We start from the raw sequence: 16,522 nt of genomic DNA, 5'->3' as shown, positions 1-16,522 counted from the left end.
CACATTCAGATGTAAACATTACAGATAATGTAGAGAGTTCAAAGCCCAAAATACGTTTGTCGACATACGTTTTGGGCAGCTTGATCTTCTTGAGATTCTCCTCTGCTTTCTCATCACCCATACCAACATGGCAACCCAGCGCCAGGAGAGTCCTGTGGGATGCAAAAGGCATCAACAGCTGTACCCAAGGACATAAAATTCCTCCTCTCACCCCGACATCTCTCAAATTGAAACCTTAATGACAAACTCACTTGAGAGTCTCGCCAGACATCTGCAGGTTGTAGTTCCTCTCCGGTTCAGGGAGACTCTGGAAGTCCACCAGACAAGGATGGAGTTTCTTGTTGTCATCCCTGAACTGTGGAGGAAGATGATGGTAGGTTAACAGAAACAACAGAGCCTATCCTACACCTCTGTCATCAAGATTTATTTCAGTATTAGATGGGGTGAGTTAACGTGTATTAACGTTAACTCACCCCAACGTGTAAGCGTCCACTACATCTCTGCATTTTTACTAGATACACTTGAAATCATTGTTCTCTGTTTGCTTTAACTGAAGACAATAATCAGTAACATTTTTAAAATGACGCCGGAGTTTAAAGATAAACATCATTAAATTTTTAACCTGGACCTCCTTTTCCCATGTTATTTTGTTTTTAAGTGAGTAGTGGAAAAAATTAGCCCAGTATTGAGAAGGACAGCTATGGCTGCCAGCGGTTAAACAGGCTGCAATGTAATCCCTGCAGACAATTGTGCATGGAAATGACCCTACAGAGAAAGGAAACGTTTTTCTTTACTTTCTCTGATCCGATCTATTTGTAAGTGCGTGTTACCATGTCTCGATCAAGAAAAAATCTTATTTAAAATCTTACAGACTTTTCCACATTGTCAAAATCAGCTAAATAGTCAGTAATGTGATATTGAAAATCTTTTAGATAACACAAAGCTAGGCTTTCTGTACTTCAACACAACAAACTCTACCCAACACTTCTCTCACCAACTCTCACTAATGTTTCCACTGTTGTTTTTCGTGCAAAAAGTCACCTCTCACGAGATTTAAGAATGTGACTTCTCCTTGAGCAAGACTTGGTTACACACAACAACAAGCAGACCAGCGAAAGGTAAGAAAAAAACTTTTCATTTCTTTGTGGGTTTTTTCCGTAATAAAATCAGTTTAGATTGACAAAAATTTATGGTGCACAATTGCCTGCATGGATTTCATTGTAGCCAGTCTCTTTGTTGGACCAAATTAAATCTGTTTGCTCCATTAGTCCCTTTGACATAAAAACATTGGAAAAGAGGGACCAGGATTTCAAATACCAAAGCTTCCCTTTAAGGTGATACACATATAGAGTCACATACTGGGCCCCTATATTAAACAAAGAACTAGAGTCTGATTTTTATTGCAAAAAAATACACACAGTTTTGAAATATTACTCTCACAATACCCAAGAGCTCCAAATCATCTAAATCTGAGGTTTTCAAATCAATACTGTGGCGTCTGTATTGCAGTGCTGACTCCATACTCACAGTCCCATAGGTCCAGCCCTGCTCGATACGGGTGACAGCCCAGAGCTCGTGAATATTCTCTGCCAGCTTCTCTCGGATACGCTCCAAGTGGGGTGGCAACACGATCTATACAGCAAAAGGAAGTCAGCAACATAAATAAACTAATATAGCACATACTCTAATGACATGATCAAAGTGTGATATTAGGTTTCGGGGCTTTTACCTGAACCGTGTCCACAGGGCAAGGGGTGAACGAGGTGTGGGTGAGGGACTGAGTGGGACCCAGCAGGTTGCGTACTCCTTCGAAGTCATGCTTGTACTCCTTGATGGGTTCGATACGCATTCTCTCCCGTGGCAGCAAAGCCTCGTAGCACGGGGCGTAGCCAGGCGGGGGCATGAACTTGAAGTCTCCATGACGACCACCGAGGAGGAACCGAGCCCTGAGGTAATGGAAAGAGAGTCAGTCCAAATCTTAATCTATTTGACAGAGAGATCTTTTACATTACTTCTATCCTTTATGGCAACAGAGACTTGATCTTTTTAAGACTCATAATAAAGAAACCATCGATTTAATCTTTGTGCCAATCCCCAAGCCTGTGTTTCCCTCCCTGCGCTCATCAGTCAATTTGCCATTAGCACCATCTCAGCACTGTGAGGGATCATTACACACAGCAGCTGTAAAATCTCCTCTGGGGGAGAAGACACTGTAGGCTTCAGGGGGATTATTTGAGAGATCATTCAAAGGTCTGAAACACATTTTAAGAATAAGAATTGAATGAATTAATAGTCATGAAAATGCAGGACTTTTTCAAGCTTTGGTTTTAAAGATATACTATGCAGGATTTTCCTATAGACCAATATATAAACTTACAGGAGAAGTAATCACTCAATCATCACTAAATCTGTGTGTTTTTCTGCAGAGACTCTGACGTCTTCCTGTTTTCACTTGTTTTCTGTACTCAGGATATTTATGGGCATGCACCTCCACAGCGCTCAGATGAAGTCGGTATTATAGAAAGGTAGAGCCCAGGTACCAGACTGTAAGCAGCAGGCATCCAAGAGACACAGCACTGAAAAAGTGCAAATATACCGAGGCAAAGTACATTTGGGTTAGTGTTTACTTTTAATTTAACCTGAGAGTGTTTACAAACAGTAACCAACAATCCCACATAGCATACCTTTAAATATTCTGCCAGTTGTTATATGTTGCAATTCTTCCTGAGTATTCCCGTATTATGAGGGTGCAAACTTGTATCTAATCGCATAATTTGAACCTCTAAAAATGCTGTTACAATTCCTTTTTGTCTGCATAATTGCATTGCATCTATTAATTTATTGTTGTACTGGTTATATAAAGACAGAAACACACAAATCAATAACTATTAATAAATAATTGAACACAAAATGATGCAGCTTATTTTTGTTTTTCACTCACTTGACTCCAGCAGAAAAGCTGATGGCGGGGAAGAAGAGGCCATCCACATTGAAGTTTTCAAACATGCCCTGAACTGGGTGGCCATTAATACGGAAGGAGATACTCGGCACGCTCAGATCCAGACAGCAGCTGACGACATCGTCTGCAGCCAGTGTGTGTGCATTGGGTGAGGCCACCTGGCGGGGCACGGTACCTAAATGGCAGAACAAAGAGCGAGAGGTCAAGACATGCAGCATGCTGGAGAAAAGTATTGTTAATAAGTTAGGGGAATCTTCTTACCTGACCACAGGTGTAGTCCATCAAAGCCATAGGAGTAAAGGTCATCTCCCACACCGTTGCCTCCCCAGCCTTCTCCTCCTCCAGGGTAGGGGCTGTAGCCCTCGGTCATAGCCCAGCCAACACGCAAGTGGCTGGCCTGCGCCGTCACAAATGCTTCCACATAATCTACCATCATCTCAAAGTACCATTTCTTATACTGCGTTGACCCCTCACATGTACCCAGGAAGATGTTGGGTCTTACACTGAGCACAGAAGAGAAGAGAAATGAACATTACAGATAACATTCAATAGAGTGTATGATGAGGTGTTTTTTTTTTGTTGCAAGAACAATGAGTTAAAGAACAGACAAGATCCTGATAACTAACAGTCTATAGTTTTTATATTGTATAAAAACTTAACAGTAGTTCAAGTACCTGGTGACATAGTTTACAATGTTGGTTTGCAGCAAGAGATCACGACCTGGGAGCAGGTTTTCAGTGATGAGGTTCTGGTTGGACCTCACAGCTACACCGTTACACACACACAGAGAGCGCAAGACATCGAGGACCTAAAAACGGGATTGAGACAGACATCACTATCACCTCTGTGTTTAAATGTGGTGGACAGTCCACACTGTCGTAACAGTGGTTACAATTGCTGAAGGAAATCCTTAACCAAGAAGTGTTTTTTAATTAGCCAAATACACCTTTAAGATGCTTTAATCCTTTGAAACCAGAGTCAGCATCACTTTTCTTGTGCTGCATTCAAACCCCTTTCGAACATTTTTAAAACTTTGAAAACTTTTATTAATGTCTTGCTAAATTTTGGGTCATTTCTTCTTAGGCTGCACAATTCCTTCTTCTCCTGTTTTTGAACAAATTCTAGCAACTCTGCTCAGATTTTAAAGGGGTAACTCTCCAAATCACCAGCTGCAAAAGTGTCTGGTGAAGTAGGCAATCCTGCCAGCTGGAGCCGATTGATTTGCTGCTGGCTAATGTTACTTTCCCGCCCTGTTTCTGGCAGTGAAAAAATACAAACCTTGTGGTTTCTTCCATGCTTGTCAAGGAGAGAGATGATAGATTTAATGTGGTTCTCCTGGATGATGTTCAGAACCTCAGGGCTTTCAATCAGCACACAGTACAGCACCTCAAGAATACCTTAACGTATAGGGAATAGATGTGATCAATTCCTCTTGGTTACTGCATCAATTGGAGAAAACATTGCAGGAATAAAGCTCGTACATTGAGGCATCATTAACAATACTATGGTTCAAAGTAAGTAAAATGGCTTAAAAATCAACTACATAAAACACTTCCTATTAAAGAAGGTAAAAAGTTATCTGTCCAGATCTAGACAGAGATTTGTACCCAAGGATCTCATGAGCTCACAAACGTTTAAAAGTTTAAGCTGTATCCGATGACTACAATAAGTCCAGCCAAAGCTTAAAAGCAATTAGTCAGTCCTAAGTGAGGCACATCTGATACCTGAAGAGGCCTCCAGACGGTCCAGCTTGCTGACCAGCCAGTCCAAGTTGTCACAGAACAACGCACAATTAGAGCGGTTCCCTCTAATAAGAGAAGCTGTTCAGAGGAGACACAGACAGTGAAATGTTACTGTATTCAATATAGAAAGCATTTAATTTTAACTCTATAGTGATTATTCTACCCAGCAGCTCATAAAGAAGGTTGACGATCTCCTTCCAGGACTCTGCAGCTTCCTCCCCAGCAAATTCAGAGAAGTGGGCAGCAGTGTTGTAGACGTTCAGGCGGTCGATGCACTCCAGCACGATGGTGATCATTCCCTGAAAGAGAAAGAAAATAGAAACATAAGGAGGAAGGTTAATCACACATCATTATTATTATGTATTTTGTCGGCAGTATTGTGGCTTTATGGTTAAGGTTAGAATTAGGGCTATTCTAAGGCTATGTTTCAACCAAGCTGCAATTAGCCGCAGGGTTTTCCAGCGGTGTCAGGTCACTTAAATGGCCCACTTGCAGGGAACGGAAAGTGGAGAGAAATCTCCCAATCTCAGCGACTGTCTTTGTCTTTGGTAGGTTTGTTTATGTTGGCTTAAAAGATATATAGAATGTTTTAAGTAAAAGAAAAGGAAATGATTTAACAAAACTGCAAAAGGACATAAAAATTCTCAGTAGTGTCAAAAATGCAAGTTCCCCTTCGCATAGCAAATGTATTTTGGTTATATGAAGAGACAGCAAAAATCAATAGCTATAAAAGTCTGAGGGTGTGTGATGCAGCATGCAGATTACCTCCTCTTGAAAGAGGTTCTGCCGGTTGCGGAGGGAGCGAAGTTTGGTCTGCTTCTCCTCATGCTCCAGTTCCTCCTCGGGAGGACGGAAGTAGAAGATGAGATCCTGAAGAGAGAGGATGACCCCCTCCAGAGGAAGTGACACAGACCCTGGTGACTTGTTCTTTCCACTCAGAGAGTCCAAACCCCTGCAAGAACGCAAACAAATCAGCAACAAATGTAAAAGCATGCTATAAGTATCATAAACAGATTAGCAAATTGAAGATGTCAGCTCATGCTGGTAAGATCACAGCATTCTGTCATAAAAAGGAATTTTGTTCTCATTCTCCACATCTAAGTATATACTTACTTGATGAACTGTCTGAAGAGGCCCATAGTGCTGAAAATCATTCGAGCAGCCTGGGACTCCTCAGTCTGGGAGCGGGACACCGTCAGGGCATCGTCCATATGACCCTCCTGGTGCAGAATGACCTGGGGACATGGACGGCATAATTACATTACAGATGGTATACCACAGTTCTCTCTGTCCTTCTCTCAATGTCTATCTCTGGTGGCTGTGGCATTTCATTCATTTAATCAAACCTTTCTTTAATGCTCTGAAAATCAATTAATCATTTTCAATGATGCCAAGCATGAACAGACATTAAAAACAATCATCAAGCAGTTAGAACAGAAATAAAATTATACAAAACAAAAAGCAATATTAGAAATGTAAATAGCTGAAAACAAAAATACAGGATAATAAAAATGTTATGTACAACATGTAAAAGTATAATTAAAAACATTTCCACTCAATTAAAACAAGATCTGAAATAAGGCATTTGAACATCTAGTTATGTCGGAAGAGTGTCCGAGTTGAATTATGCATCTGCATAAAGATGAAATAAACAGGATTTGAACGTAGGGACAGTGTCATTTATATAAATTGAGAACAATATGGGTCCCAACACTGAGCCCTGTGGAACACCTTTAGTAATATTTAAAAAATTGGAATAAACATCATCAATCTTTACACACTTTAATCTGTTAGAGAGGTAGTTTTCAAACCACAAGCAACTGAGGGAATCAAAACTATAAGTTTCTTCAGAAGTAATTAATGGTCGACTGTGTCAAATGCTTTAGACAAATCAATACACAGAACAGCACAAGATGTTTTGCTATCCAGGGCCAGTGCCTTGTCATTGAAAACCAAGGAAGTTGCAGATATGGTAATGTGAATAGGCCTAAAGCCAGACTGATAGGGAGCGAGTACGGAAAACAAGGAGAGATTGGATCTGAGCTTATTATTTTCCAGGGATTCCAAGATTTTAGCCAGGGAACACAATTTGCTATACAGCTATACAAGTATGCTTATCTTGTCCTTGAAATACTGGGAAAGTTTAAGAGCTCTGTTTATCTCAAATGCCCTAAAGATAGAAATACAACTTTTGCATATCCCCCTCTATTAGAATTTTCCTAACCTTTCTCTTCATCATCCCCAAACGAGCAGCTTTGGCATCCAGGGCAGCATACGTGAGCCACAGGCCTGTGGACACATGCTGGACGAAGCACATGGACTCTCCATACTTTATCTCTGGAATGCCCATCCCCTCAACATCACGTTTCTGAGCCACCTCCACCTTCTCCTGCTCAGGGGAACCAGGGGGAAAGAGGCGCATGGGAGAAAATCAGAGAGGTCTACAAGAGAAGAAATCGTAACATAATAATGGATGGACAGAACAGAAATGGAAATTCTGACCTTTGACACACGGAAGCAGAAAGCAGATAGTTTGGTGTTGGCTCTCTCTGGGTCGACCACCAACAGACCCTTCTCCTCATCCATACACAGGTACCGGCCTGTGGTGATGTGGCGAATACGGAAAGACTGCCCCCACTTCATGTGGCTACCGCTCCAGCTGCAGGAAAAAAGCATAAAAAATTCCCACTTATTAAAAGGCCAACAAAGTTTTATAATTACGAAATCACCCTCCTGTATTTGTTGACGAAAACTTTGTCCTTGTGGTCTGGAGGTTTACACATCAGCTGGCCACAATAACCTCCTTTGTTGGATGATATATTGTACTAGATATAATTGATATAAATAACATTTCATGCCACTGATGTAATGATGATATAACAAAATAATAATGAAAGTACACCCTTTCAAAGAGCAATTAACTCTTAATAAACCAGAAAGGACAGTAAGACATGTCTCCGCATATATTTCTTTCTGCTCATTCGGCTTGGGTGCTTCATCAAAGAAAATCTTGGTTTTTATTCTGGCATTATGTTGGTTAAAATTTTGGTGACATTCTTATGTAAACACAAGGGCAATATCTTATGATATATGGACATGATCTTTATCATTTTTGCTGACCTCGATAAAACCACAACATAATCATTGTGACCGTCTATTTATATACAATTCAATTCAATTTTAATTTATAAAGCTTAATGGCACAAATTACAATTTGCCTCAAAGGGCTTTACAGCATACAGCATTGCTCTTTCCTTCGACCCTTACAGCAGATAAGGAAAAACTCTCCTAATAAAAAAGCCTTTAACGGGGGAAAACATTTATTTAACTTTAACATCCGTGTAATAAGTTTGATTGTAGTTGAGGACTTGTAGTGCATATCATCTTTCTCCCCTTTCCCACATTACCTGTTTTTCAACTGATAACTTACTGCCAATTATAGACAGGCAAAATGCTAATAGAAGGAACTTATTTTAACAATGTTTATGTGTATGCAGAGATTGCTCAGTTTCAGTATCACTCACAGAAAAGTCTGTCAACAAGCATGTCTGGCACAATGAACTTCAATCTCTTTTATAAATGCCTGGAGGAGACAATCACCTGATTCTGAGAGGCTCCAACCTCCACAGGGACCGAGCCTGACTGCACACAGCACCGCCTTCATAGTGAGCCATCCTGTAGCAGCGTCAAGGCAGAGATATGTAATACAACCATATTGTATCAGATGAACAGGACATTTTTATGCTCAGAAACGATCTGCGTTCTCTTCCTCTCACCTGCGCTTTTCCTCTCCTTCCTCTGGTGTAGCGATGGCCAGACACTCATCCATGTGGCCATGGAACAGCCTGAGAACGTGACCTCCTGTTAGGAACCCTGAGGAGGAATACGCACCACAATTAGATACGTACAATACATCAAATACATCATTTTTCACATAAAAAACATTTCATGGTTCCAGTTTCTCATATGTACTGTATGTAATAGGACTTGCTGCTTTTCCTTTTAATTACTTTGATGTTGTAATTTATTTAAACCTTTTTACATGTGTGCTTTCACTTTTAATACTTCATTATATTTCCTTGAAATCTAATGAACTTCGTTTTCGTTTATTAAACAGTAGGCCTAAATTAATTTCACTCAGCAGAGGTTCTTCTCTGGATGGTTAAGAACATTTGGTGCATCTGGAGTTAGCTTCTCTCATATTTAAATAAAGATAATATACAACAAATTTTAAGAGAATGTTGCTGCATGAGGCCGAATGTGTACTAGCGTGTTTAAGAATTGCAGGGGCTGCACAGCATTGGTAGCTGTTGAGCAAAATGTGTAGAGCAGGTTTGTACCCTCAGCTAGTTCACATCCTGAACTAATTGGATTCATGTTCCACAGAGTTTGCATGAAGGAGGCGTCAACCATCAGATCCCCACTGGCGTAAGACAGGTGCTGAGCACGGGAAGAGGGAAAAAAATGAGTTCATCACAGCTTATACATGTCTATATCTTCCATTGTGTAACAGCAAAGTGGACGGAGTATGAGGAGTCTTACCAGGTATCTCTCAGAGGACACACTCACAAGAATGAGGTCATCACCCACCCTGACCTTTTCACCTTCTGACCTCTGCTTAGAGGCTGGATGAATGGTCCACCAACACGCCTCACCTGCAACAATAAACAACTACCTCAGTTTTGCCCCCAGAGATTAAGACTTGCAACTCATATGTTCATGCAGATATACTGAAACAAAAACCCTGCATGTTCATCTACATTATACTGCTTCCTCACAGTAACCATTGCCATAATGAGACTTGTAATTGTCAGCCAAACTGCAAAGTGAAAGAAATCTGCTGCTATAAAAAAGATGTGCACCGTCGACTCCATTTATGTCAATAGTTCCAGATGGCCAACTCAGCAAAATTCAAAAACCATATTAGATTCAGAAAAACAATTTGAAAGTACTACTAAAGGATAATGAGTTTCAGTAATCAGTTGAATGCAGGCTCACAAGAGAGCATTTTGTTGCATCTTGAAAAAAGGATTTCCAAGTTTGAATTTACCAGTGGAATCTTCTTGTAAGCCCACGTCAAAGGCCAGCTTGTCCGTGAGTGACCGAGATGTCGTCAAGCAGCTCAGGTACTGGGGAAGAAAGGTTTTATTCAGGACATGACTTGGCCAAAATTGCATATAAAAACTGGACTTAAAGCATCCTATGCTGACTATATTTATTGTTTTCTTCAAAATAATTCTGGATTCCGTCTCACCATGCTTGAGTGGTAGTGTCTCAAAAGGATGGCATGACCGTACAGTAAGGTACGATGGCCTCCACCTTGGGACGACTGAAGGAGAGGAAGACAGAGGGATGTTTAACAGACCAGCCTGAAAACACTGACTATACGCTTCACATACTTACCTTGATTAGACAGGGAGAAAAACAATATATTTTAGAAAGTCCAGAGGTCAGAGGAACACATTATTATAATTAATTACACATTATTCAGAGCACAAACTGCCAATAACTGTAATAAGCCCAGTTACCAGAACAAAATGTTGGCAATGTGCACAAACCACAAAAATGTTACATTTTCGTAGTATAATGAACTGACTTTGTCTGACTCACTGTCCCAGTCAAACAGTCAACAAAAACGAGTTTTCCCTGCAGCTTTTCAGACCCCAAAGGTGGGTGTTTTGTTAGGGATGTTTTGCTTTTTTTCCTGCATCTTTTAACCCCAAACGTGGGTGTTTTTAAGCAAATTGTCAATGTACATAATAACTTGCAAATGTAACATATCCAGGGTTTGCAGAATGTACAATGCAAACTTTTTCTCTGGTGACTGGTTTGATGAAATCTAAACATATCATCATCTATTTGCACTGACTCTTTGTGTGTTGAGACTTTATTCTAAAATTCTATGTTTCTATGCTGTACTGTATCCTGAATTTAAACTTGCTGTAGGTGAATATTACTGTATATGCTGCATAATATGATTTGCAAGCAGACTGTTTATTCTTTGGATCTACTCTCATTTTATTTTAGAGGTGGAGATACAGGAAAGATAAGAATGGGACGGATAAGATGGATGGGCAAAGTCAATGTAAACAATTGCTGCAATCTGAAATTTGAGTGCATGCTGATGGTTTACCATTGTAGATTTATCATTGTAAAGAAAAAGAACCATCCCTGAAAAGAATACCTATACCACTGATTTAATGATATTATAGCACAATTATTGCAAGTACACCCTTTTAAAGAGCTATGAACTTTTAATTTGACCAGAAATCACAGCCAAACATGTCTCAGCATATAGTTTTTTGTTCATTGGGTGAATTAGTATTTAGAAAAACCAAACTGCATCGTTTTGGTCAAAATGTTGGTGACATTCTTATGTAAACAAAAATGCATATAAACACAGGGGCAATATTGTACGGCATGTTGAGCTCAAAGGTTTTTGCTGACCCACAACATTCACGTAATCAGTAAAATAATGGTTGGAGACTTTTGTTGCATGTCGTCCTCTTCTTAACCACAATTCCTATTCTATTCAACTAATTTACTGCTATTAAATAAAGACAAAATGTTAAAAAAAAAATTAAAACTGTAAGAAGTTATGTCAACAATGCTTATGTTTACACAGAGATTGCTAAGTTTCAATACAATAAAAAAATCTGTCAAAAAGCATGTCTGGCACACCAAACTACAATTTCTTAATTATTAAGCAATATTAATAAGCAGTTCCACATCACTGAACAATGCCTTTTTCCCAAAACAAATACTTTACAGAACCTTCTGGGGTTGGGTCATATTTTTGCAAATACAAGATATTAACACACATCATTTCTAAAGTAGTGTAGAGCTATTGCTGACATGGGACTGCTGCTATGCCTCAACTCATAATTCTCAGAGAAGGTATCAGAGTTATTTTATGACTGATAAAGAGAAACAAACCTCTGAATCCAGTCACCACAGACAGTAACTTCACACAAAAGGTAAACATTAGTCCATCCTACCTTTTCTCACCATCCAGCAAGGATGCAATAAGAAAACACAATTACTGCAACAGTTACAGAAATATGAGCCAAAACAACTATTTAGTCTGGCCATCGGAAGATAATGCTCAGCCTTACTGTGGGGTTAAGCACCCATAATCCACTGGGATGAGTCAGGGGCAGGTGTGTCAAGTGGTAGCATTATACAATTAGCCCTGGTCTGCATTAGCGCAAGGCTTGATCGGGACAGGTGGTGGTGGTAGTGTGTGATTTCCCAAGTGTTAGTGTATTAAGAGGGGGATCGGCCTCCAGAGCTCTGGGGGTTTCTGGTTACCCCATCCACCCCCTGACAGAGGTGGGTGGGCCCCTCCACTGGGCTGCATGCCATGCTATTCTCATCGTTCTGCTCACTATTAGAAAGGCCTGGCACATCCACATCTTCCAACCCCTGTGAGGCTAGTAACTGACTAAACTTGGCGGAATAATGCAACTAAGAAAATGCTGCAAACAGGGATCCTCTCTTGAAGCTAATTTAAGTTCCATTAGCCTCGGCCAGACACACTTTCTCTCATTTATCGTTTAAATAGCTGATTACAAGGGTTTTCTGTCCATATTCTCAGCTAAATCAGACTCTACTATTGTATAGGCTAACTGCTAAAGATTCATGGGATCTATAGTTAAATGTTAAAAATTTTAGCCCAGTGAATATTGATGCATAATTGAGAATAAACAAAAGCTAGAGGGACTTTTATCAAACCTAGATTTCTAGATGGCTGCAAATATATCAAGACATGATATTATCTGTTTGGCAAGTTATCCACTAAAAAAGAAAAATGCATCAACACATAAAGTTTTAGTGATTAAACTTTTATATATTGTGTGGATTTCTTTTTTATTTAATGTAAGGCAAGTTAGATGAGGCTTGTCTAAAAGGTCATTTTTTTGCAGCAGTGTGAAAATATGTTCTGTATAAAAAGGGAGCAGAAATGAGCTTGATGCCATGGAAACTAACAAAGAACAATGTGCTGAAATGAAAGGAACATCAAGCAGGTTGAGAAACCGCAACCGTTACAATACAGGCGTGAGGATAAATGTGTAGATGATATTTCTGCATGAAATGCAAATGAATAATGCATTGTGACAGCTTGCTAGATCTGCTTGCTATTGTAGAGTAGATCATTAAGTTGTATACATACAAACCTGGAATAAGAAGTACAAAAGTGCTTTTAAACTGCATTTTCAGCCAGTTATTTTCAAATTAATATTCTAATGAAGCTCTTTTTAATATTAACATTAACTATGCCTTTTTTTAGTAGATAAAGAGCAGCTTAGCATAAAACATTAATCTAAAGATAATGGCCTTGTTTACTTGGACCCCGTCTGTAGAGAGAGTTTAATGACAATTTTATAGAGCAATCCCCACCTCGATGTGAGGGCTAAACAGATATGAATCAAGACGTGTGAATGACACAGCACTTATTTCATTCAATAGGACACCCAGTGGGCAACAGGACAGGAACGAGGACAGTTGCCAAGTTGGTTTGGACACACGTTACAGGAAAACAGACATATTAACAGACATACCCATTGGTCCAAATCGACTGCCTGCTTGGCAGAGAGCAAGAAGGGAAGGGGAGGGGAAGTGGTGTCAGATAACAAGTAAAAAAAATCATAATAAAATAAAAGCAAGGAATTAAGTATAGCTATGGTGCTCACACATAGACTGAAGGATCATGATGTATAGTGTGCTTTATGGTGGACAAACGCCCAATCTGCGATCCATATTTAAACAAAAGAGGAGCCACACTAAAAGAACAAACAAACAAAGACCACACAGCTGGGACCTGATATCAAACCAAAATCTTCTAATAAATGGACTAACATGATTCTATTACAGGTTTGAGTACTGTTAGTAAATATAAGGATAAAAACCGGCAGGCATTTGGTTGAGTCTCTATCCCCTGTCTAAATATTCTTCAACCTATTAACACTTTAAAATTCCTAATAAATAATGTGAAAGACATTCTTGGAACAACTTTAATTTATGAGTAATTAACTATTTGTTCTATTAATGTGTTCATAAATATTGGAATTAAGTACATGACACTTTAAAATATATAGTAGATAATGTGGAAAACTAATGTGGAACAAATTAACTTGTATGAGTTGTCAACTTAAAAACTTGTGTTCATAGTTATGTTAATTAAGCATTTCATCACAATATTTATGAACACATTTTTAAGTTGACTCCTCATAAATATTAAGCTTTCACATTATTTAAAATATTTTTTTTGGTGTTATGTAACACACGCTTTTAAGTTGATAGCTCATGAAAATATATAGCAAATTTTTCCACATTCGTTGAAAGGAATTGTAAAGTGTTATATACTTAATTACCATAATTACGCACACAGTTAATTCCTCATAAAAGTGTTGTTATTGCATTTTTTCACATTATTCATCATATATTATTTATTTATATATTTAAAAGGAATTTGAAAGTGTTAATCATATCTTTATTCTTGTTTTTGAGTCCTACCTCGGTCATCTCAACCGTGTTGGCCAACATCTCCTGTAGAGCGCGGACCGACAGGGACTGCTCCAGAATGAAGGTACAAATGGCCAGGTCCGGGGGCACATTCTGCAAAAAACAGCACGCAGGAAAACAAAGCTGATTAAAAGCAAGGTTTCATACAGAACAGGACAAACAAAAGGAAGGAGGGGTGCCAGTATCTCACCTGAGCATTGGAAGTGGTTTCCAGGAAGCAGAGACGGTTCCCAAAGCCCTCGCAGGACAGACATAGCTTTATCTGCTGCTCCTTCAGGACGGAGGCAGTGCACTGCAGAACGACTTGATCATCCTGTACCCAGACAAACACATCTAGTCACTGGCTTTTCATTATTATGCTCCAACCTTCAACCTCCACACACTTCTCTCCCTTGGATCAGCTGATTTTTGCTGCTGCTTGTCACTGATAAGGCTTCTTTTACGCAAAAGAAAAAAAAATGCCTTGAGTTAATATTTTGGTACAGGCATTGTTTACAACACTGACCTTTTATTGACTAAAGTGACCGGCTTCATAAGGAGTGAAAAAGAAGAACACTTGCCTACAGCACGTAGTACAAAAAACAGTAAAATAAAAATAGGCACTTGCTGTAGAGTACACAAAGACAAAAAATTTGCTGTGAGACATTGGTCGCTCTCTGCTTTCAAATACATTTACTTTGACCTTTGCACTTAAAACAGATTTTAATTCAATTTACATCATCATATTTAGACACTCAACATCATTTATTTATTGTGCCTTTAATTTCTAAAGGTATTGGGAGACTATCAGACTGGAACAATCTGAACTCTTTCAGATTCATTACTTCTTTTCATGACTTTAAGACCTGATCTGTTCTTTGTTTTTTACACAGTGCACTTGTTTATGTAGACTAATTACTTTTGACATTATGTCATTTTGCCTGGCACTGCTCATTTAAATGCATGTTTATTTCTCTGTAGGTGAGATTTGTACCATAACTGTCAGGTTTTACGGTTCAGAAAGAGAACCTAACACATAACATCAAGCAGGCAGGTTGTTTCCAACAGTGAAAATGGCATCCCAAAGTATGAGTTCATAGGATGCTATCAGAGAGGATACATTTCATAGTGTTTTGGCAGATTCAGGCATAGTAAATAGTAAATGGACTGGCACTTGTACAGTTCTTTTTTAGTCGTTCAAGCACTTTCATGCTACTGTCGCTTTCACCTATTCATTCATACATTCATATGCAGAGGATACGGTTTAAGGGGCCACCTGCTACTAAGTTTTTAAACATTCGTACACTGATGGCAAAGCCATCGGGTGCCATTTGGTATTTAGTATCTTGTATCTTGGTATTTAGTATCTTGTCCAAGGACACTTCGAATGCAAATTAGATACATCAGTGATTGAACTGGCAACCTTCTAATTAGCTGATGACTTGCTCTACCTCCTGAGCCACGGCCGCCCAAATATTCAGCCATTTATTCGGCTGTGCAAGCTGGAGAACTCTACTTTCTCAGTCAGTATAGCACGCACTAAGGAATTTAATGAAAATTTTCCCTTTAATACTTTTCATTGGTGCTGGCAATTTTTCAAACCCTGCAAGTTTTAAATGCATGTTCATACTTTTATTTCGACACTTAATGGACACCAATTAACAAGCTTACTTTACTCATCTAGTATTGAGGGTTCAGACTGCAAGCAACTGAAACCTCTCCCATGTGCCAAGCATGTAGGAGAACTCAGTGGCCAACGCAAAAAATGTGAATGGCACAATCTAGAGCTGTTGTGTTGGTGGTCCATTCTGGGCTGCTGTAGAAACAGCATAGTGGACTCCATGGCTCACTCTAAGCTAACAACAACAAGACTCTTAGTTTCAGGTGATTGTACATAAAGGAAAACATAGTTATAATAGTATCATAGTATTCTATTTCTGCCAAAAATATCCCCCTAAATTTGCACAATGTAGCTTTAAGTCTGTATTAATTGTTGTCAAAGTTATGTAACTTAAAGTAATGCAGAAATAACTTTTTTCAAGTCAATTTGGACTTAGACTCTACTGCCATACAATAATAAAAGAACTTAGAAACACATCACGCTCACTAATGCTCATGGATTAGACAACTAAAGCGAGTTTAAAGAGTCTGATGTTCAATCAGAAATTATTATTATTATTAATATTATCAGTATTATTATTATTAAAAAACCGTGTAAAACTTGTGCAACATGGGACAGAGTTAAATATACAAAATAAACCAAAAATAAAATAAACGAAACAATCAATAAAATATAAGTATATGTACACATATATTA

The 16,522-nt window shown here is 38.9% G+C and overlaps 1 protein-coding gene across 7 annotated transcripts in view; it reads right to left on the bottom strand.

Annotated features, from left to right (window-relative positions):
* Positions 1 to 16,522, bottom strand: part of ryr1b (ryanodine receptor 1b (skeletal)) — a 96,506-nt gene that overhangs the window by 61,089 nt on the left and 18,895 nt on the right. For 5 of the 7 annotated variants that reach the window (XM_088079224.1, XM_088079226.1, XM_088079230.1 and 2 more), the window contains exons 2-24: positions 14,417 to 14,539; positions 14,218 to 14,319; positions 13,263 to 13,283; positions 9,956 to 10,030; positions 9,752 to 9,830; positions 9,244 to 9,356; positions 9,042 to 9,141; positions 8,478 to 8,574; positions 8,302 to 8,376; positions 7,204 to 7,360; positions 6,926 to 7,090; positions 5,815 to 5,936; positions 5,467 to 5,653; positions 4,865 to 5,000; positions 4,684 to 4,779; positions 4,238 to 4,356; positions 3,634 to 3,767; positions 3,221 to 3,462; positions 2,942 to 3,134; positions 1,730 to 1,946; positions 1,528 to 1,632; positions 252 to 355; positions 69 to 152 (exon numbers count right to left, since the gene is read on the bottom strand). In XM_088079224.1, the coding sequence (XP_087935350.1) occupies positions 69 to 152; positions 252 to 355; positions 1,528 to 1,632; positions 1,730 to 1,946; positions 2,942 to 3,134; positions 3,221 to 3,462; positions 3,634 to 3,767; positions 4,238 to 4,356; positions 4,684 to 4,779; positions 4,865 to 5,000; positions 5,467 to 5,653; positions 5,815 to 5,936; positions 6,926 to 7,090; positions 7,204 to 7,360; positions 8,302 to 8,376; positions 8,478 to 8,574; positions 9,042 to 9,141; positions 9,244 to 9,356; positions 9,752 to 9,830; positions 9,956 to 10,030; positions 13,263 to 13,283; positions 14,218 to 14,319; positions 14,417 to 14,539 (2,846 nt within the window). The remainder of the gene's footprint in view (positions 1 to 68; positions 153 to 251; positions 356 to 1,527; positions 1,633 to 1,729; positions 1,947 to 2,941; positions 3,135 to 3,220; positions 3,463 to 3,633; positions 3,768 to 4,237; positions 4,357 to 4,683; positions 4,780 to 4,864; positions 5,001 to 5,466; positions 5,654 to 5,814; positions 5,937 to 6,925; positions 7,091 to 7,203; positions 7,361 to 8,301; positions 8,377 to 8,477; positions 8,575 to 9,041; positions 9,142 to 9,243; positions 9,357 to 9,751; positions 9,831 to 9,955; positions 10,031 to 13,262; positions 13,284 to 14,217; positions 14,320 to 14,416; positions 14,540 to 16,522) is intronic. The other 2 variants (XM_088079227.1, XM_088079228.1) reach the window with 1 other exon arrangement.

This window comes from Plectropomus leopardus, chromosome 6 (assembly GCF_026936395.1).
Source record: "Plectropomus leopardus strain MGB_pleo_1.0 chromosome 6, ASM2693639v1, whole genome shotgun sequence".
Lineage (NCBI taxonomy): Eukaryota > Metazoa > Chordata > Actinopteri > Perciformes > Serranidae > Plectropomus > Plectropomus leopardus.
The sequence above is the reverse complement of the archived record's forward strand: the minus strand, read 5'-3'. Positions and strand labels throughout refer to the sequence as shown.